The sequence below is a fragment of the Asterias amurensis genome, chromosome 4, assembly GCF_032118995.1.
Source record: "Asterias amurensis chromosome 4, ASM3211899v1".
Classification (NCBI taxonomy): domain Eukaryota; kingdom Metazoa; phylum Echinodermata; class Asteroidea; order Forcipulatida; family Asteriidae; genus Asterias; species Asterias amurensis.
The window spans coordinates 16168831-16191692 of NC_092651.1; the positions used below are offsets into that span (position 1 = coordinate 16168831).

Consider the following 22862-nt stretch of genomic DNA (forward strand, 5'->3'; position numbering starts at 1 on the left):
TGAGGTCAATTAGATGACCCTAACAAAATGGCGGCCTCCGGGGGGTTTTCTGTTGGCGGAGCTTCTTCATTTTCATCCACAAAACCTACAGCAACTACTTTTGGAACACCATCGTAAGTCTCACTCAATAAATAAGAATTGTAATTTGCTTCAACTCAAGAGTTTTGAAAGTGTTTTGTACATAGCTTCATGCTCATTAAGCAGTTTAAACTTTACGAATACAAAAATACACTTGAGTGCCGAAGTTTCTTCTCTTCATGGAGCATATAGAGGGCGTCCTAACAGTTTAACGGTCACCGCAAACCGCGCACGCACGGCAAAAAGACAAGTGCTAAAAACAATTTGGAAATGCATGCAAAAAAAGATGTCAAATGAAAGCTTACAGTCTATCATGCAAAGTGTATATTCGGAATATTATGATGTTGAATAATTGGTACCCTAAAATTACAATAAATCAAAGAATCCAGTTATTTATGAGTTTAATAATAATATTGTACTAGTGGGATGCCACGCTTCGCGGCACCCCGCTAGGATATAAAAATCCTTTACACAATTAATATTTCGAAATGTGGGTGAGTGTGTTATACGCCTCTCTCAATATTTATGCATGGCGTCATAATTTTAACCCAAAATGAAGCTATTTCGCACGTCCACCACTACTTGCAGTGGCTGTACCCACCTCGTTTTGGGTTAGACAACGTACCTTATGCATCTAGAAACTGTAAGGCTCCTCCGTGATCCTTATAGGGGTCTAATATGTTGGGCCTCCCTAACGTTACACGTTTTTCAAATCAGCGTTGATAGGTGAAACTGACTGTTAGCCAACAATAACTAAAGTTTCTTTTGTACTTCACTACCAAAACTTTCTCCACACACTCAATATACATTCATAATGCTTGCATTTCCTTTTTTAAAAACATCGTCAAAAATGACATTTTTTACGTCCCATGATACATAGCGTTGCTACAGCACTATAAGTAAAGCGAGTTTTTGGAACATGCTGTGTGCCACAAATCTAATTTATCTACTGTTTTTTTTTTTCGGGGGGGGGGGGGGGGGGGGGGCGGGGGCCGGGGGCCGTAAGAGCGTAGGCCTCTTTTTAGTTTATTCTCATCTGAATTGGTCTTGTAAACTTTTTGGTCAATAGGCTGCATGTATAACGGGAGCACTTAACGTGAACGTCAAAAAAGTGTTTTGCAGGCAGAGATGCCAAGTCCAGAGGCTAGCTATGTGTGAGATTTTTCAAAGCTCAACCCCCATCCCCCCGGAAAAAAATTTGCCAGTTTAAGAAGGCCTTTTTAAATCGCCGCCCAACCTTTTTTTTTTTTTTTTTTTTGTATAAATAAATTAAACAATGTGAAATTTAATTGTGGACAAAAAGTGTTTCAAAATGCATCAAAAGCCTCCTCAGAATAATTAAAACTCACTTGAGGTACACAGGAGATGTTGATGGTTAATGTGGAGGTTCGATTGTGTCAGATTATACCCTTCCAAACTTGAAAAAAATAGACTAAAAATGATGTCCAAAATCAAACGCTCACTTCTTCTGCCTGTTGTGTCTTCGCTAGTGGAGCGCATTTCAGCGAATTTGCTAAAAGAATCAGAACAAACTTGTGCGCAATAGGCGTTTTGCGCTCTGCTGAATTTGAGCTGAACCTACTGGATGAGCAAAAGCGGGCGCAGTCTGCAAATTTGCGCTCTGTTTGTACAAATTTTGTACAAAAAATGTCGTTAATTTTTTTCCCCCGATCTCGCCCCAATAATGGTTGATGTGCGTGTGAGCGTGAGACAGAGCCCAAATGCGTGAGTCTCACGCCTAATGCGTGAGACTTGGCAGGTCTGGTTTTGTTTTATTGTCACTTTGGGCTTATTGCATCTCGCAAAATTTCTGACCGCATTCATGTTCGCGCTGCTCTAGGAACAAACCTCCATACATCCCATACCTCTGGAACCCTATATCGTACAAACTAAATAAAAACGATAAACTCGTCCCCACTCCTTAATTTTCTCTAACTTATTTCACTTTCAGAAAGCATGTCAAGTCATGTTTAGGGTTTGTTACGTCCAGTTTGGGTCAATAGACAAACTCCTAAAAATGTACCCCATTCAGCCGCACGAGGTCTCTTTTGTTAATATTATCTCCATCAGTAACCAACCCGACGGGCCGATGGCTAAATTAGGCTTCAAAATGGAATTAGCAAAATGTACATTCTGAGACCTGACCGACACACTGCTCTAACCAATTTTGTGAATGGACTTATTCAAAAGGAAACTTAATGTCGTTTTGCTTAACAACTTTGACCAAATGCAAAGCAAAGTTTTTTTTTTACAGCTTCAAAACAGCCTTTGACGTGTGTGTATAAGTTTCATCATAGAGTAAGGAATGGTTTCACAATTCTACCTCCATGGTTAAACTCTGAAACTGCAACATTATACCTCCATGAACAGACCGTATTCTAAAACGGTATTCATGTACCCATTTGAGTTTACTGGCAAAAGGTCCAAGGTCGCCACCCACTGTCAACCTAAAGTGGTCCCACGGCGACCTTCTTCACCAAGCAACAGGTGGCCTGTCTCAAACCAGACAACACACCACTCACAATACACTGACCAGAATGGCTCTTTGTGTAAGGCCCCCCCCCCCCCCCACCCCCAAAATGTTATTAATTGTAAAGTTCCCTTAGACACCTTCCAACCTATAGCCGGCCCTACCCAATGTTTCCAAATTATTAAGCTTCCGTTTGATCCCATCCTTGTTCATCATGATAATTCTCATGCCGTTTGGAAGTGAATGCTTTTTTATAAATATTCTCCATTTAATCTTTTCAACAAATGAGTCACCCGCAGAAGGATTTCTAGGAAGTCTGATAACAACGTCGACCAGTGGTTGACACATGGTCACCTGCGAAACATCAATCTACGGTACTTCATCCATTCAATGCAAATTCGGTAAAATTCGTGAGATTGGTTTCGGTTTTGTCCTGGCACCCAGCCTCTTCGACCCTTTCGACCCTGCTCGGCAGTGAATGAACCAATCCGGAGAACCATGCTTAGTACAACACGAAAGTAACCTGACCAAAAAGGGCGGATTGAATGGCGGGTGGGCGGGCAAGGGGCAATGAATGAACCAATCCGGAGCACCATCTGCGAAACACTGTCCAATGAGTCGCCTGTCAGAAAGATTTCTAGGAAGTCTGGTAACAACATCGACCAGTGGTTGACGCACGGTCGCCGCCCAAACTTCCTCCAATCACATGACTTGTAAGTGCGAGTTTGGATCCGAGTTTTGCAGACTTGCAACCCGACGTATGAAACCACACAAACGTATTGAATTCCACGCACACAACCGTGTTGGATTCCACAAGGATGCCATACCACTGGACCTTCTAATTTTCAATCCAAGATGGCGCAGGTTACGCTTTTAATAGTATAGATTATATTGAGCCAAAAACAAATAAATTAATGAATTCCGTGTTCTGTACTGAGATCCTTCAGTTACAAACAAAATCAATAATAATTTGTATTTGTTTTAAACTAGTGAAGTTGTAGGAAATGAACCTAATTTTTAAAGTCAGTTTTAGCTCCGGGCATTTTGTGGAGTGAATACTGACATCTAAATCTTTTTTGTTTATTCATTATAACTGATAAACATGATTGTTAATAAAGGCACTGGACAGGGTTGGTAAATATTGAAGACCAGCAGTTTTGTGCACCCCATGTTACCAAAACGGTAACAGCAGAAGGACATGTTTGAAGTAACATCTCGTAAAACTTGGGCTCAATTTGTCATCGAAGTTGCAAGAAAACAATGAAAGAAATAACGACCAGTTGTGGCACAAATTGTGTGCTTTCAGATGCATGAGAAAAGCTTCAGGCCTGAAGTCTTTCTCAGATTCAAATATATTAGTTAGAAATTACCCCTTTCTCAAAAACTATGTTACTTCAGAGGAAGTCGTCTCTCTCAATGTTTTTTTATCAAGAACCAACTTTGGTTCTCACATTGTTTTGTCTGTTTCTGTCAAAAGCCAACTTTGGAGCCTTGCCAACATTACTGGTACCTGGTACCTATTTACTACAGTGTACCAATTTACTACCGTGGTCTTATAAGATCAAATTTCCTGATCACAAAGTTTAGTGACCCGTAAGACCGGTGCGTACTTCCTGCGATTGCGAATGTGATACAAATTCGAAAATGTGATACACTGCGAAAGCATCCATCTGACGTAAAAAACTTGCCTCGCATTCGCAGTATGAACCAGGCTTTATTCAGTCAGGGCAGTTGGAAAAGATGGGAACATCTGGAAGATGAAGACAATTAAGGTCAGAATCCTCCTTTAAAGTGTTTAAGTAGATTTCATGTTTTTTTCTTTTCTTTTTCAATTCTATTTTAATTAGATTAACAACGACAAATGCAGGGAGTCTTACCTTTGGAACACCCTCCACAACCAATACAGCATCTGGATTTTCTTTAGGTGGAGCTAAAACAACCGGTGGATTTGGGTTTGGTGCAGGAGGAACAACGAGTGCTGGTAATCTTTTGATTAATTACATTGTAGTACTTTTAAAAGAAAGTTTTTTTTTTCACTCATTGAGAAAGATTGAAGACGACATCAAAGCTCAAGAGATTGATTCAATTGAATAAATTTGCCTCCCTGTTAAGGTTACACTACTCAATAACAATGATGACAATATTTGTTTTTTATATTTAGTGCTTTACACACCTGAAGGGCACTCTCAAAGAGCTTCCAACATTATTAACCCTGGTCACTGGGCCATTTAATTAATTCCTTAAACCATCTCAGCTCCCTGGGGAGTATACAGCCTGTGCAACAAGAATGCGCTACTAGGCTAAATCAATCACAATTTCAGTTCAGTGTCTTGCTCAGGGACACAAGTGTCATGACCAGGACTTGAACCAACACTCTGCTGAACAGAAACACCATAGCTTGAGTTCGGTGCTCTCCGCCACGACACCCCACTCCCCACAATGACCATGAACTGAGCAGACATAGCTATAAAGGTGCAATTTCAGTTTTCAAAGGTCTCTACAGTATTATTAATATCAAAGGGTTTAAAAGGTACTTATTTTTTTCCCTAAATTTACAGCTGGCAGTCTTTTTGGTGCAACCACAACACCATCTACAGCTGGGGGCTTGTCACTGAGCTTAGGTCTGAAACCAACTGCAACAACCGCATCAGCTGGAGGTTTTGGCTTTGGAGGAACCACTGCAGCCAAGCCTGGAGGGTTATTTGGCACAGCAACGACATCAGCTGCAACTGGATTTGGGTTTGGCGGAGCTCCAGCGGCAGGTAATTTATAAGATTAACCACTTCACTGTGGATGACATGGGGGTTTTTTTTCAAAAAATTTTCCGGAGACAGAATCACTGCATTTTTTTTAAATTCCTGGAATAACTTTGGGTTTTCCTTAATTTGTTGCTGATAGGCAGACGGCTGGTATTTATATCCATCAGGGAATTCCAGTGCTTTGCATGATACAGGCAGGCACATACCATTGCTTTGTTTCACCCATACAAAGTGCGACAACAGATTCTGGAAAACATGCCTTGTAAAATCCATTTTGTGATAGTCAATTTGTATTATTTAAAGGCATTTGACACCTTTTTGAAATTGTCAAAGACCAGTTATTTTCACGTTGTGTATCCCAATGTACATGTGTATTAAAGCCATTGGACCCTTTCGGTAAACAGTGTTGTCCAAGGCCCACACTTTGTGTACCACAACTTCTATATCAAATAACAAACCTGTGAAAATTTAGGCTCAATCAGTCATCGGAGTCGGGAGAAAACAACGGAAAAACCCACTCTTGTTTCCGCGCGATTCGCCGCGTCATGACATGTGTTTAAAATAAATCCATAACTCTCGTTAACGAGACTTTATATTGTTTTGCTGTTTTCTCAAAAAGTAAAGTATTTCATGGAATAATATTTCAGGAGAAGTCTTTCACCATTGCCTTCTGTAAACCCTGTAAGTTATTTGTAAATCTGTGAACTTTTTTTTTTTGTTCTGAACCGAAAGAGTCCAATGGCTTTAAACAACTAATTTGGTAAAATTTTGACTCAATTGGTCATCAAAGTTGCAAGAGAAAAATTACAGAAAAATGCCCTTGTTGCACAAATTTGTGTGCTTTCACTTTCAGATGCATAAAAAAGACTTTAGGCCTGAAGTCTTTAAATATTTCATTAGAAAATACCTATGTTCAGAGGGAGCAGTTTCTCAAAATGTTTTATACAATCAACAGCTCTCAATTGCTTGTTACCAAGTAAGGTTTTATGCCGACAATTATTTTGAGTAATTACGAACAAAAACTGCTATTATTTCTGATTTAAACCTTATTGCTTGCCACTAATAAAATTAATGTTAAAGGCAGTGGACACTATTGGTAATTACTCAAAATAATTCTTAGCATAACAACTTAACTGGTAAAAAGTAATGGTGAGCTGTTGATAGAATAAACATTTTGTGAAACGGCTCCCTCTGAAGTAATGTAGTTTTCGAGAAAGAAGTAATTTTCCACAAACTTGATTTTGAGACCTCAGATTTAGAATTTGAGGTCTCGAAATCAAGCGTCTGAAAGCACACAACTTCAAGTGACAAGGATGTTTTTTATTTCCTTCATATCTCGCAACTTCGATGACCGATTGAGCTCAAATTTTCACAGGTTTGTTACTTTATGCATATGTTGAGATACACCAAGTGAGAAGACTGGTCTTAGACAAATACCAATAGTGTCCAATGTCTGTAAATCAACTTACCTTAATAAGTACATGTATGTTATTGACAAATCTTGATTGATCCAGGAGGATTGACCCTAGGAGGAGGATTGTCAGGACCTGCAAAGACATCTACATCTGGGTTATCACTAGGAGGCTCATTAGGGACAGCGCCTACTGGGTTTAGTCTGGGAGGTGGTGCCACAACAACTACTGTTGCAGTCAGTAAAGGACTAGGAGGAGTGGATCCTTTATCTTTAGCTTCATCAAGTACGACAGGTACAAGTGGTACGGTCACATCAGGTACTAGGTAATTATTATCCATGTCTTATTTTGAAATTCTGACAGGCGCGCAAGAGTCAGGCTAAACCAAGTAGATTACGAGCGACTCTTGGTCGACCCAAATAAATTATGGTTTTAGACAGGTGACCTTAACATAACATTTACATATTTAGGTTCGCCTTGTGACAAGATCAATGTCTGAAACCAAGGCGCTCCAGAGTCATTTCGAACGACTGCAACAGTCATCTTTTGACTTAACGCACATCTTACAGCTGAATTTGTTTTCATTCCATTTTATTCATACATGACATATGTTGCCTACCCACATTTATATTATATATATATGTTTTTTTGCTGTATGAGTAAACAAAGAAATGTATAGCTATATGAGTGGCACTCGTTGGTTTTATATCTAAGATTGGCGTTGATTTTAACATTTATGTTTTGCCATTACAAATAGTATAACAAACTTCCATCGTACAGTTTTCATATGCAGCACGTATTGATACTTTGACAGTATGTTGACATTTTCAACACATCCATTTGTAGACAATATTTAAGTAAAAGTGTATTTTTGTTCTTAGTGATAACAAGACAATAAAAGAAACCCTTCTTCACCAAGACATCCATGCTACAGTCAGCTCTTTCAAGTAAGTCAACAATTTTCTTTATTTTAAAAAGTATTTTTTTGCTCTTTTTTTTTACCCCCATTTGCTTTTCATTTCTCTTCGTATTTTTATTTCTGAATGACCAAACTTAATGTTGATGTTTAAGAATTTGATAATCTTATTTCTGTTTAGATTAAAAAATGATACTTGTCTAAATTTATTCACTTGTAGAAATACATTTTCTAGCATAATAAATGCTATATTTTTTCTCATATGGACTTGCCCAAACTTTAGTTTATACTTCAACATTCTTCAATACGCTTAAGTCACTTCTGAAAGCCCACTTGTTTCAGGAGGCCTCCCATCAATGAATTAATTGTTTCTTCTGTGCCTCAGCGCCTTTGAGCAAACCTTTGATTTTTAGGCACTTTATAATTTATTTATGATTGATTGATAAATTGGATTTTGTTTGTTTCAATCAGGAGTTATGTCAAGAAACAAAAGGCCATCCGGGAGGACATCACACGCTTTTCTGTCAAGCCATACCATCATGTACAAGAAGAAATAACAGCTTTGAAGCAGCTCCTGGCAGTTGTGTCTAATGGCTTACAGCGCAATGCCATTGCTATTCATAAACTCAAGTTTGAGTCGGCACAAGAGCTGAAAAATGCTGAAGTTGCTCATAGAACTCAAGAAATTCCTCCAGCTCTTCAACTTGAGAACTATGTTCCTACAGAGTAAGTGTTTTATTGCATTCATCTTCTACACTTTAAGCACAAGTACAAATCAAAAACATGTCAAAAGAAATAGATCGCAGGCCTTTGTCTTATCAGGATTGTTCCTGGGTTCAAGGGTCTTTTTCATAGCTCCCCTGCTTTCTAACTGTCTTGAAAGATGTAAAATTGTCGTCAACTGCATTGTGACCAAACCATTAGTTTAATAATTTGTGGTGAAGAGAGTTTGAAAAGCCTCTGAAGTATGATACTTTAAACATTCAGGGGTTTCATCTCTAGATTGCAACATATTTATCAGGGTTGTCCTGTTTCACAAAATCACAACCTACTTATCGCAACCTGTTTTTAATGTTCTCCGATATCCGGGAAAACCCCCCAATAATTTGCATCCCTGGCTGCAGCTACCCAGTTAGTATTGTAAACTTGGGTGATCTCTGGTTATACGGCAGTTTAACGGTTGTATAGCTTTTGTCTGGCACCCACAAACAAAGATATTGACAAAATACGGACACTGTCATCATAGGGCCAGATAGCTCAGTTGATAGAGTGCTGGCACTAGTGTTAGTTCTCATTGTTTTTAACTATTGATTGTTGTCTACAAATTCTGCATATATTACATGTTTACTGTATTTTCTCTTGGGTGTTATAACTGTTAGGATTTTAATAGATTTTATTTTGATTGTTAAGCGCCAAGGAGCATGTCTACATGGATAGGCGCTATATAAGTTTCTATTATTATTATCATTATTATTACTTATTGATCCGGAGGTCATTCAAAAAACAAACTAATAAATTTGTTTTTGTTTAACCCCAAATCATTTAGTATTCTCTGTATGATTTGTATATGTGTACCCAGGTACTTCCAGAGATTAGTCGAGCAATTTGAAGATCAGATGCATTTGTGTAGACAGCAGATTGAGCAGATGGAGAGTTATATGGCATCTCTAGCACAACCAAATATCTACACACCACAAGGTATAATGATGTAGGCCCGTTCACACTGGCCTCGATATTGAGAACGAAAACGAGAATGTTAACAATACACGCCCTCGATTGAATGAGCCTGGGCGTATTCTGCGTGGAGCATTTCAACCAAAATGAATGCATGCTCTTTGCGTCGTTATCGTTTTCGTTATCGCTGCAGTGTGATTTTGCCTTAAGATATGGTGGCCCCAAAGGGACATTGCATAACGCAAACGTGTGCGCACACGTATGCAATGTCGTGAAACAAATCGCGAATATATGCGCACACGTATACAATATCGTGAAACAATTCGCGAATATGTGCGCACACGTATGCAATGTCGTGAAACAATTCGCGAATATGTGCGCACACGTATGCAATGTCGTGAAACAAATCGCGAATATGTGCGCACACGTATGCAATCTCGTGAACCAAATCGTGAATATGTGCGCACACGTATGCAATTTCGTGAACCAAATCGTGAATATGTGCGCACACGAGTGCGATTTGTTTTGCAATGTCGTGAATTTTATTGCATACCATGTTGCATACCATTAGGATGATGTCATAGTTGTGGATAATTTGTTACCGATCTAGGGAGTACTGTGGCGCTACAGCAGGCTCCCTCTGTAAAGCATGTGTATACCCAGGAACTTGGCACCAGGCCAAGGACGACCACACGCCTCGCTTGCCTCACAACAAAGACTACTGCTGCAATGACTACCGCTTATCTCACTGTTGGAAAGAAACCCCCCAGATCATTAGACATTTTATTCAAAGGTATGCAACATGGTATGCAATAAAATTCACGACATCGCAAATAATATTCGCAGACGTGTGCGCACATATTCGCGAATTGTTTCACGACATTGCATACGTGTGCGCACATATTCGCGAATTGTTTCACGACATTGCATACGTGTGCGCACATATTTGCGAATTGTTTCACGACATTGCATACGTGTGCGCACATATTCGCGAATTGTTTCACGACATTGCATTCGTGTGCGCACATATTTGCGAATTGTTTCACGACATTGCATACGTATGCGCACACGTTTGCGATATGCGATGTCCCTTCAGGGCCACCATATTAAGACTCACTTGGCCTCATAGTTATTTTTGCAATTGAACGTACTTTGTGTACGTGCTCAGGGCTTCAGAGAGCGGAGCCTGAAGCCGAACCCAAAGCTGAAGCTGTGGGTTTGTAAAGAGCCATTGAAACACAGGAGCTTGTAGTGGGTAGAATAAGGTCATAGTAAAGAGTAGACTTTTTAGGAAAATTGAGCCAATATATTATATAATATGCCTTTCATGTTTTACTATTTCAAGTTTCAATATATCTGCATAAACACTTCACAATTAACAACTTTAGCACTGGGTTAACTTTTCTCTGATTCTATATTTTTATGTGCAGAGTTGGCTGTGATCATGGTAAAGTTAAATGAAACATTTATTGCATTGGCTGCTCAGCTACAGTCGGTACATGAAGCTGTCAGAGTAAGTACAAACAAGACAAGATTTTTTGACATACACTTGTTGTTTTCTATAATTCCCATGTCCTTTAAATATATATATCCCCTTTAAGTAGCTCTCAATATAAAGTTTTTAGTTGACAAAAGTTGGAATTCAATTGACCTGTATTATGTCACTAATATTTCTACTGTCTTTTTGTCAATGCATTTTTACTGTTGTTTCTACTGTCTTTTTGTCAATGCATTTTTACTGTTGTTTCTACTGTCTTTTTGTCAATGCATTTTTACTGTTGTTTCTACTGTCTTTTTGTCAATGCATTTTAACTGTTGTTTCTACTGTCTTTTTGTAAATGCATTTTTACTGGTGTTTCTACTGTCTTGATAACAATGCATTTTACTCTCATATCTACTGTCTTTTTTTCTTAATGCCTTTTTATTGTTTGGAAAGTCCTGAAGGGGCCTTGGTTTTCATTTATTTTTTAGGGGGGGGGGCGGGGAATTGTGGTATTTCCTTTCTATTACCAGTGATTAGGTTTTAAACATTGTCTAAAAAAAAATTTGTATACTTATGTAATCAATAAATTATTTTTATTATTGTTATTATACATGTAATGTCTATATTAATTAGAGCACTCCGTAACAAACCACTAAATACTTTCAAACTTCTTTTATAACAGGCTCAGAAAGAACAGTATTTGAATTATCGGAGAGTCTACCACAGTGATGTGGAGAATGTGTTTACCACTCAAAAGAAGACTGCAGAGAGGGAACGCAGAATTGGTACCCTCCCAATGGGACCAGGGGCTTTCGATAATGTGTCAAATGCTGCTGCTATTGCCATGGCAACGGCTTTACAGACAGCTCAGAAACCAGCAGGTGAGCTTAATATAATTTTCATTGATGTTCTTTGAGTCAAATGTGTAAAAAAATTGTTCATTAACCGGTTCAATCGGGAGGGGGTTCCAGAAATTTCCAGTACCACCCACGTGATTAATTTTTGTTAACGGACTCAAATAACTTTTTTTGTTCATCAAAATGAACCCAAATCAAACAAGGTATCAACAAATGTTCACATAATATGCCCCGGGATTTACTTTTCTCTCTTTGAGACTTTGAACAAAAGCCTTCTTCGGTCACGATGACTTGGTCATCCCCTCGGCTGTAAAAGTATGGCTGATAATTGACCATGGCATGCTGGAATCTCACACCTACCTCGCTGCTGAGAACAATAGAAATAATCTTGGCAGCCTATCAATTTTTCATAACTCTTGTTTGGTGGACAAAAGGTCTGGAATTGGGGATTTCACAATAATCCCCAGTAAAGAGTGATGGTGTCAACCGCGATCTCGGTTGTTCCTGTCTTGCTGGACCAAGGAAGAATGACATGATTGATACTATTTTTGAATTATAAGCAATCTTGGTTTAAAGTTGATACTGAGGCCATTTTCAAACCTCATCTTGGGCTCCAGCTCTGGCTTGGGCACTGTCATCAATTTTGAATGAAAAATGTGTGTCCATTTTGCAAGTTTAACATCTGTGTGTCCATTTCGCCTGATGTTTCCAACATCTGCTGGAGCCCAAACGTGAACTAGACCCAAAGCCGGAGTTTGGGAAATGTCTCCGGTGAGAATCATTCTGAGAAATAACCGCAATTTTGAAGGTAGTATTTAATTTTTTCACTTAGGTATTCAAGCTGCAGGGTTAACTGGTCCATTCACTGCTGCTTTGGGTGGCACGTCCACCCTTTCCACTGGAGGATTTGGAACAAGTTCTCTTGGAGCAGGTGGACTGGGTGGTCTGGGTACAACCGGAGGATTGGGAACTACTGGACTAGGTACAGGTGGGTTCGGGACAGGCTTTGGAACCCAGAGCACCGGACTAGGACTGGGTACCCAGTCCTTAGGGTTGGGTACAGGAACAGGACTGGGTACAACTACTGGATTTGGAACTGGGCTTTCTACTGGGTCATCCACATTTGGATTTGGAACAACGAAGCCAGCAGCAACTGCAGCAAGTTTTGGTGGCAGTCTGAGTGCAGGACCAACTGTGGGCAGTACAGGATTCGGTTTTGGAACGACTACAGGTAGAAATATTTGAAGATGCAGTTTATTGTACATGTAATCAATCATTTTGCAATAATAAGTATTCATCGTGGTTATTTGTTGATGATCGGATGATTGGTTAACAACAAGTACATTGATTGCTAATTGCTACCATGCGGTAGTTTTTTGTTCATTATAAGATGCAGTTTTCAAACAAAACTCTTTTTTTCATTACTTAATCTTTTGCTTTCTTCATAATAAACAAAGCCTATTTTAACAGGCAAGGAAAGTATTTTAAGCTGATATGTATTTTTGCAATGTTCACATTGAAACTATGGTTTGGTTCCTTGCTAATACAGGTGGGATCAATCAATTTAGGCCTGGCATTTTAACTTTAAAGGAACACGTTGCCTTGGATCGGATGAGTTGGTCTACGAAAAGCGTTTGAAACTGTTTGTTATGAAATGTATATGGTTAGAAAGATGTTTTAAAAGTAGAATACAATGATCCACACAAGTATCACTCAAAATTGCACCGGTTTCTTTTTACGTCGCGAACTAACACGTTCGGACCATTTATGGGAGTCAAATGTTTGACTCCCATAAATGGCCCGACCGTGTTTTTCGACGAGGTAAAACGAAAACCATGCAATTTCGAGGCATATTTGTGTAGATCATTGTATTCTACTTTTACAACATCTTTCTAACCATACCGATTTTATAACAAACGGTTACAGAACGCTTTTCAAAGACCAACTCGACCGATCCAAGGCAGCGTGTTCCTTTAAGAGGGCATAATTTTTTAAAGGGCACTTTCATTTGAAAACCTTAAAGTCTGTGAGATACTTAGGGGCACCAAGGCCAAGTCCAGGGCAACAGAGGCCATGGTTTCTTTAGCCTCCATGTAATTCCGAGCCTGAAATTTTCTTAATAGAGCACAGTAAAAGAGGCAGTGTTTGACATTGCTGGACAGTTCGTTCATGATGTTCTACTTGCACCCATTTACGACAGGTGCGCAAGAGTCGCGCTAAACCAAATAAATTAGGAGCAACTCTAGTCGTTCAGAACAACTGCAACAGTCAATCTTTTGACTTCTAGTGCATTCATTCGCACCTAACTGTTTCAGACTTTGAACTTTTCATGTACTAAATTCAGAGTTTGGTTCGGTGTGACTCTGGAGCGCCTGTCTGAAACGGGTGTTAGCTGCTGTATCATTTGTACATTCCATCTTTTCATCAACTGCCTCATCTCGACTCATCACCGAGTCATAAATCATGTAGATGCGATGATGATATTAATTTTTGTTTTACCCATATACACCAATGTGTGTAAGCACTGTATACCATACTCGGTCCTTTCCCAAGCTCTGTGATTCGAACCCGCATCCTTTGCAATTCTAGAGTAGTGTCTATATGGGTAAAACCAAAATTAATATTCAGTTGTCATTTTTTCATAAGGTGATGGACTTATGTTCACAAACTCTTTTTGAGGACTATAGTTTGTTCTGTCGCAATTTAGCTTCATGGATGATTGTTGCTGGTGTAATAAATAATATTGAAAGGGTTTGTTCTACTCTTTGCTTTGCTCCACATTCAGGAAATTTTTATGTATCACTTTGGCAATGTGTCACCATTGAAAAAAACATTTCTGCATGCATGCATTTTCCATGCTGTTAAAGTTAACTTGTTTTCTCCTCAAATGCTGCTCAGTTATTGATTAATATTACTTGAAGCTTTTCTTTGCAGTTTTCATTTTCATTTTCTCCCGATCATTTCATAAGCTTGTTCATTCCTATCATGGTTCACACTTTAATTTTCCATTTCTAGTCATTTAATATGTCACTCTGTTTCGTCATATTAACCTTTTTTTATTTTTTTATCTAATAAATTTTGTTTGACCTCCGATTTAAAAAACAAAATTAAAACCTTTTTTAACTCTTCTCTATTCAACCAAACCACATTCCGTTTGCTGTAATTGGTTATTGGGGTTCCTGCTAGTTATCTTCGGACAGTTTCTTTGTTATTTTGTGATCTAAGGCAATCTTCCTCTATCATTTCCTGTAGCTTTCAAGTTTTAGGTGCTCCTCTAAACCACTTGAAAGTCTCACCCTCGGTGAGTGACGTCCTTCTTTGTTTTCCCCTTCATCTGTTCTTTCATCACCATTCCTTGATCTCTTTGTACCTTGCTTCTCGTTTCCTATTTTCACTTAGTCGCATCATCTTCTATGCGTTGTCTTAACGTATTATTTGTTCAAGCAAGCATGAGCTGTGTGCCTCACTTTAAGCTTATTAGCCCGTAAACAACAATTACTGTTCTTATAATTCGATGCATTGACAAAACGAGAGCATGAACTAAGGCTACAAGCTTTGGGCAAAGTAAAAAGGTTTTGAAATCTGTGCTTAAATCAAATTGCCTTCCAGCCCTAAATTAAGTTCCTTTGTTCCATGAGTTGTTTCATGATGGTGGGTTTTTTATAGTGTTGGATGAGAAAGAATCATGTTTACTGTCAACCCTGATAGAAAGAGACCTGTTGTTTCAAATGAACTCAAATAAATTAAGACCAATGTTGAATGGAAATTGCAATGAACATTTTCTCAGCCACATTTTGTGACCTTTGACCTGCTACTCATTGGCTGCACATGTTTCTATTTAAACTCATATCGGTACCTACTGCATTGATTTCAGTAACAGGAAGAATATCAACCAGTAGTAATATCTAAGTAGTTATCTTCGGACAATTTCTAAGTCGGCAAACATTCTTTCACACCCATTGCTTCAAAGTTAATTTCCATTGTAGATTGAACCTCACTGCAACAAATACACCTGTTTCTTATCATATAAAGTTTCAATGTGTCTTATTTAGTAGGTAGCAAGTATAAGTTTCAAGACATTGGATTAGCTGGTGTTCCTTGCTAAAACCCTCTGCTGCATCCGACATCAACCAAATTATTACCATCAATGAATTTACCTTGCTTCTACTTCACTTTGGGTGCGTTTGATTAGTTTCTCTGTGTCCACCCCGTGGTGCTCATTTCGGCCGAGCCCCTGACAAGAGCTAATTGAACGATCACTCACCCTCTCGTGGTTACGTCCGGCACCTCGGGCCAGCCCCAAGTGACCCGTTCCACAAGCAGGGCACTTGGGGCTGACCCGGGCGAGCCCCAGGAATGGCTTCAAACCTATTTGAACGTACGGGGGGCAGATCGGAGTCGACCCGGGGAAGCTAATCGAATGCACCCATTGCTTCTACTTCATTTCTACAGCACATTGCCATTTTTATTTCATAATGGAACACGTCAAATTCTGTTAACCAGTAGACTCAAACTTTGCATCTTCATTTTCTGATATTAATAGGGGCCCTCGGAACCAGTAGCTTTGGATCTACCACCACAGGGAAACCATTACAGCTGCAGAAACCGCCCAGCAAGTACAGAAAAGGCACCAGGTAGATGAACCTACAGCACAGCCACAGCTGAATATCTACAGGAATGCTTATTCGACACTCTCCATCATCTTGGGTCGTTAACAGTTTGTGCATTGTATAAATATCCCCTCAGAGCAACAGTGGGATAAGTTACACCGTTTCAGACAGGCGCTCTATTGTCGCGACAAACCAAGTTCTGAATTAGGTACATGAAATGTTCAACGTCTGAAATAGTTCGGAGGTACTGGACTAGCTAGAAGTGGAAAGATCGACTGTTGCAGTCGTTCAGAACGACTCTGGAGTGCCTTGGTTTCAGACGTCGATCTTGTCATGAGCCAAACCAATGTAAAGGATATGTTTTTGTTTGCCTGCCTGAAACTGAAATTTATTTGGGTCAACCTAGAGTCGCTCCTCATTCATCAGCGCGACTGGCTTGCCTGTATGAAACAGGTTTTATTCTTCAGTCATTAGGCATCGTTTCTTTTTTTAACGTGTATGTGAAATGCCCACGTTTCGTCATTGATGCGTACGCATACCATCAATATAATAGCTTGGCGTCCGCACTGTCAAAAGATACTAGTCTTTTTCTTGGGAGAGTATGGATAGAATATTATGAATCTCTATTTTAAAAATACTTGTTAGGGAATGTTTTTACAAACCAGCATTGGCATTTATTAATATTGATGTACATTCACCTCTTCATGACCTAGGTAAAACACACAACGCATAGCTTAATTAATTTATTTGAGATTCCACCAAACCGGCAACATAAAGGTTATGCAATAATGTGTAGCTTAACCTCTTTGCTTAAGCTGGATTTTAAAGGCACTGAACACCTTTGGTAATTGTCACAGATCACTATTCTAATTTGGGAGTATCCCAACAAATGCATAAAATCACATATCTGTGAAAATTTTGACTCAATTGGTCATTGAAGTTGCGAGAAAAATAATGAAAGAAAAAACACCGATGAAGTCTTTTATTATTCGAGTGAGAAATTAATACCCCTTTCTCAAAAATGATGTTACTGCAGAGGGAGCCGTTTGTCACAATGTTTTATACTATCAACAGCTCTCCGTTGCTTGTTACCAAGTTAGTTTTTATGCTAACTTCTCACAATTACTTTGAGTAATTACCAACTGTGTCCAGTGCCTTTAAAGACCTCATAACTGCAGGCAAGGAGGAAATGTACGAGTGAGCTTTTACATTGATTTTCAACAGTCTTCAGGGCCCAATGTAATGACTCTGCTTACCTTCATTAAAGAATTGGTGCTTACAGAAGCAGGGAATGTTTGCTTGTACATGTGCGTATTTCATGTTACTAGGCATTCTTTGCTTACACAACTAGCGCAGATTTAGCGAATGGTGATTGTGAGTGCAGAATTCGTCAATAAGCAAAGCCATGGAATTGGGCCCTGATAGGCTGGAAGATGGAGTTTTCGCCATATATTAGCACTCAATTCTTATGTTCTCTGGAGTAATGGAAACCATAATTGGTTTTCCAGTCGACAGAAAAAAACCCAATTTTTACTTCAAATGCCTTTTCAAGGGAGTGTAGAAAGATGAGTGTAGAAAGATGATTCAGGTGGAATCTCAGGTTGTTCAACTATTTTTGCTTATTGTAAAACATAGAGAAACATACAACTTTGCTAAATAAACTCAACAAAGCTATTTGAGCTTGGCTTATTTAAAAATTTTGGACGTCAAATTTTGATTAAACTATGTCCAATTTCATCACTTGATTTTCTTGCACTGTACAGGCATGTGATCAAGCATACTATAGTATTAATAATAAAACTCTGAATGAACACTATGCAAGTGATTATTATTGTCTCCCTATGTTTGTTTCTTTTTATTTATAGACCGGGTTCATTTTAACCATGCAAACCTAAACTAACTTATAATTTGGGCTGCACCAGATTCTGCTTAGCAATACCATTCTGTGCTTTCAGTCCTGCCTATTATAGCCAAGTCTTTATGAAAAATGTAAATAATTCGTTGTGCGAATATTTAACTTGCCAAGTGACGCGCATGACTAGAAGATCAGCGGCGATTTTCAGTGATTTACAGAATGCTGCCCATGGTAACAAGGCCGATTATGGATAGTCTCATAAGTTTTAAGATGATGCTATGTTCAACAAGTCATCATCAGGCCTAGACTTGGTTCCAAGTCTTTGATCATGGCTTAAAGTCGTCCTGATAGCCACTACAAACAGCGCCCTCTTGCAATCAACCTCCATCATTTAGCCCTCGTATAGATTGCGAGTGATAGCTAATAATGTGGGGGCATTTTTCGTGCCTGAGATGCAGAAGAATAACCGCGATCTGAGACTTGAAATCAAGTCTACATCAGGCCATGCTTCGTTGCTACGGACAGTGCACCACTTCGACACCTCTGGGTACAAACCCCTGGAAGGGAACACTGAAAATCACCACCGACTGCCTTACCCAAAGTGACTGCTCAGCCCATGCTTGTAAAAAACATTTGAGCACTTGCAGGCGGTTTTCAGGGGCTAAGTCCCACCCCCCCCCTCCCTATCAAGCAAGATCGAAAAAAGAGAAATTGAAAATTCTTATGATTTGTACCGTTTTTTATTTAAAGGTATGTATTAATGGCAGTAACAGAGTGAGAAGGCAGTCTTAAATAAGAAAGAAATATTGTTAAAACTGCTTTTATATAGCGCCCTTAACCCCAAAAGGGTCCCGGGGTGCTTTACAAAGGTTACAAATTTAAGCAAGTTAAGAAAAATACCAAACAATTTAAGATAAGCAGACAAGAAATGCTTAAGAAACTTACAAACCTCCATAATTCATTGACAAATGGCTCCTCATACTGTTATTGCCTAATTTTCACACTTACATTCACTCCACAATCAAATCTTTCTTTCAAGGTTAAATAAAAAATCTAATGGAAACAATATCAAACAAAAGCAAATTACTATGTACAATGGTCAATTCTGTTCTAAGGTTTGATGCACAATTTGCCATTGTATTATTTATGGTGCCGTACATTGGTAGACCTTAATATGGACACACAGTTGTGTTGTAACTAATAGACTGATCCATTAAGCTCCGCCCCACTGCGTATTGACAATCACAACCCATTGCACAACCAAAAGTCAGACACTAAAAGGTCTGACATGCGTTCGCATATGCTTGGCGCGTGCAGCAAAGTTGTGCAGAATGGCATTGGAGAGGCTCGCGTGTTCTTGCTCACACATGCACCGTGGGCAGAGCCTAATGGATCGGTGTATTGCATGGAGGTCTCCCTCCATGCCAATGGTAATCTCAAAAGTAACTGGACCAATGTAATTTTTAGTTAGTTTTAGCTTTGTCTACGCACGGTATACATGTAATGTTCATCCAGAAGTTAAGTACATCGTACACGCTATTTTTACAAGCTTTCAAACAAGACACAGGAATGTTTTTGTACAGATTGCACTGCGACTTTACACAAGTATATTTTTTATTAACCAGATAATTGCAACTGGTTGCTAGAAATTTAGGAGCTTACTGTTTTTAATAACAATAGCCAGAGTCAACTGGAGTACCCCAGAAAATTGATAAAGATGTTGGGAATTACCCCTTGTGCACCTAGTTGAATAACCCAGGTGCTTTTTGTCAAGTGCAAATTGTACCTAGCCATCATTGCCTGGAATCGAATTAAAAAAATGTTACTGTTGATCTATAGGCGTTCCAACAACCATAACATACTTTAGGAAAAGACTTCGCTCAACTAGTTTACATAAATATTGAGACTGAACTGATTTTGTGCACAATGAATGGTAATGGTGAGCAGCAAATGATGAATTGTTTGTAGCAACTGCTACATTTTGTTCTGCTATACAAGGGACATCATTCACTGGACTTGATTTATTATTAATTGACACAAATATCCGAGTGTGTAACACAAGTACAATGGCAAAACTGCTGCCACTTAGACATCTCAGAAGTCTGGATTTCAGAAAGTGATTAATTTCATTCAAGATCAGAGTCTGAATCATCATCCATTCCTCCTCGTATCGTCTTTTTCTTCTGAGGTCCTAAGAGCGATTTCTTGCTTTTGGAGGAACCAGCTGTGGGAGGCTCTGACAAGTTGCCGTTGTATTTGATGACCCGGGCACAGCCTAGACGCCACTCTAACATCTCAGTCTTGAAATCGTCTTTGCCACCGAGCTCATCAAAACTGCAGACAGATTGATAAACATAGCAAATGATTAAAAGGTTGGAATTAAGTGTTTAACTCCAAATGAAAGTTTACATTGTTTTTATTCCCTTCCTATTTTAAGTGAATGACACTCAAGGCCCGATACTTCGCGGAGGCAACAAAGGCGATTGCCTCCATGCCCCCTGGTCATTGCTTTGATGCCCTTGAAATGCTCCAGTAGATTTTTGTTTTTGTTTTTAAATAAAACTTATTATTGATATCCAACAGCGGATAGCCGCCACTTACAGATATCATTAACAATTTCCTCATAGGGTGCCCTTTAGCAAGGAGAAAATGCATTGGTGCCCCTGCCCTTTAAAATACGAAGCATACAGGCCTGCTAGTCACTTGAAGACTGCTGCTGTTGCACAGATCCAAACAAGGTTTCTAAAGTTACTACATGTGCAATTCATTATGTATTTATTATATTTTCTGAAAAAAAAAACACTGCACTGAAATAAACTGAAGCATGCCCTTACCCAACAATGTAGTCCTTGGTTTGTCCGCCACTAATCAGAGCAATAGTTGGGATCACAACAATCTTCAATCTCTCTGCAAGAAATGGGCTCTTCTCAACGTTGATCTTCAGAAAACGTGTTTCCATGTGTTTTGGTGCTAAAATTTGCAGATGTTTGTCCACAATCTTACACCTGAAAGCGCTGTCTCGATAGAAATGACAAACGACACTGTCACTTTTCTTGCACTCGTTAAAGAATGCCTTCTCATCTGGTAGCTCGGTGTAAGACCCATGTCCGACCGCAAGCCAATCTTGACGGAGCTGTTGATCTTTCTTCATGGTTTCAAGACGTTTTCTACGAAGGATCTCCAACTCATCTTCGTCCATTGTTTCAAGACGCTGAATCTCTGCATCTACTTGATCTTCGACAATCTCCGCTGCCTTTAGAATTTGTTGCTGCACGGCTTGCTCCATTTTGATTTCTTTCTCTCACTTTGTCAATCTCAAACCTGTCTGAAGGTGTGTACAAATAATGAAATGAACAGTTACAAGTGCCTCGTCACTGTTTCAACATGCTCAGATGCTTAACAATTACATGGCTTAACCCTGACAAAAAAAAGAACATCGATAACTCTTTTTGCGTTACTCAAATTCTCTGCTGTGAACCCTTGTGTCCCCACAAATGAAAACATCCTTTCATTTTACGCCATTCTGATTTTCATTGGTTATCTTGCTCTGTGATGGTGTGAGTACAACTTGTATCTGAGACCAAACATAATGTTTTTGGGCTGCCCAACTGTAGTGTAGTTATATATAGACTAGTTGGCTGAGACAATCCTCCAGACAGTAAGGATCATTGCGGATTGGGGAGAGTTATATTAATGATGAGATTATTCAAAATATGGCAACCACCCCGAAAAAAAAACACTCAACTCAAGTCAAGTTAGGATTGGTCCCAAGTTCATTGGGACGACTCTGCTCTCAAGCCCCATAAATAATAATAGTCATCATGCAGGTTCGCTCCGTTTGCTGGACCAATTTGCTAATTTGCCATATCAAAAATAAATTGTATTGTTTCAAATAAAAAAGGCCAAATGTCATGATAAATGATCATCTGTGTGCGCTCATCAACACACAACTAACAAACAAATGGCTGGTTGTTGGGTCTTTCCATGTCTTTCTAATCTAATTAATATATTTTATTTTTTTACGAAATTCGTTCTTACTACAAATGAACTACATACGAACCATTTATCAATTTAGACTTGAACACAATACAACCTGTTTTAACACCATCTTGCTTTAAACTGTTTACTTACTCTAGACTGTCTTGATTTTTATGAAGTTAGTTGACACAATTTTCCGGTGACAAACTTTCTTTATCTGAACACTGTAACTATGAAACACACTCCGATTTAACACAGATTTTGATTGGCTTAGTTTCGAACCTTTTACGCAATACTACCAATCAAATAGGTCATTGCAAAATTGCTACTCGTTAAGGTCAGTGTGGTTCTCCTGGTCATACTACGTGTGATTTTGGGGATCGAAGTCAGTAGAACAAGACGAATGTCAGACAACTGTCCGTCGGACAATATGTTTTTTTCCTAGGATGAACGTGGGCAATTTACATAAATGGGCGTAGTTAACTATACATTTTCCCACGCACATGCATATGTATTCTTCCCTCATTTTGTGCAAGTTTGCGTTTCAATGAAATAGCTTTGTGCTATTTGTTATACTCCTCTCTCTGCCATTTATCGCATTTCCGCCAAGAGCTTAACCTCGTAAGAGCTAGGTAGAAAGCTTCTTGTCTACACGGGAATTAAATCAACCAATTTTTTAACGGTCTTCTTGTATACTTCCCTCAACGACAGGAAATGGACTAGTTAATCGGAACGAGAAGTAAGCTATAGGGGGCGCTATTTAAGGAGAC

At 39.0% G+C, this 22862-nt stretch overlaps 2 protein-coding genes across 4 annotated transcripts; one reads left to right on the plus strand and one right to left on the minus strand.

Moving 5' to 3' along the window:
* Positions 1–27: 27 nt before the first annotated feature.
* Positions 28–19992, plus strand: LOC139935982 (nucleoporin p58/p45-like). Of its 2 annotated transcripts, XM_071930652.1 has the most exons (12): positions 28–113; positions 4396–4529; positions 5107–5310; positions 6822–7044; positions 7601–7666; positions 8107–8361; positions 9215–9333; positions 10740–10822; positions 11475–11673; positions 12482–12880; positions 14902–14950; positions 16193–19992. In XM_071930652.1, the coding sequence occupies exons 1-11, from the start codon at positions 28–30 to the stop codon at positions 14913–14915; spliced, it is 1782 nt and encodes a 593-aa protein (XP_071786753.1). In that variant the 3' UTR covers positions 14916–14950; positions 16193–19992. The 2 variants fall into 2 exon arrangements, with proteins under 2 accessions (XP_071786753.1, XP_071786752.1); XM_071930651.1 differs by lacking the exon at positions 14902–14950.
* Positions 19993–20134: 142 nt separating this feature from the next.
* LOC139935983 (thioredoxin domain-containing protein 9-like) lies at positions 20135–22475 on the minus strand. Of its 2 annotated transcripts, none has more exons than XM_071930654.1 (3): positions 22246–22475; positions 20949–21435; positions 20135–20448 (listed from the first exon to the last, which is right to left on the minus strand). In XM_071930654.1, exons 2-3 carry the CDS (start codon positions 21398–21400, stop codon positions 20241–20243), a joined length of 660 nt encoding a protein of 219 aa, XP_071786755.1. In that variant the 5' UTR covers positions 21401–21435; positions 22246–22475; the 3' UTR covers positions 20135–20240. The 2 variants fall into 2 exon arrangements, with proteins under 2 accessions (XP_071786755.1, XP_071786754.1); XM_071930653.1 differs by having other exon boundaries at positions 20949–21439; positions 22246–22464.
* Positions 22476–22862: the final 387 nt, after the last annotated feature.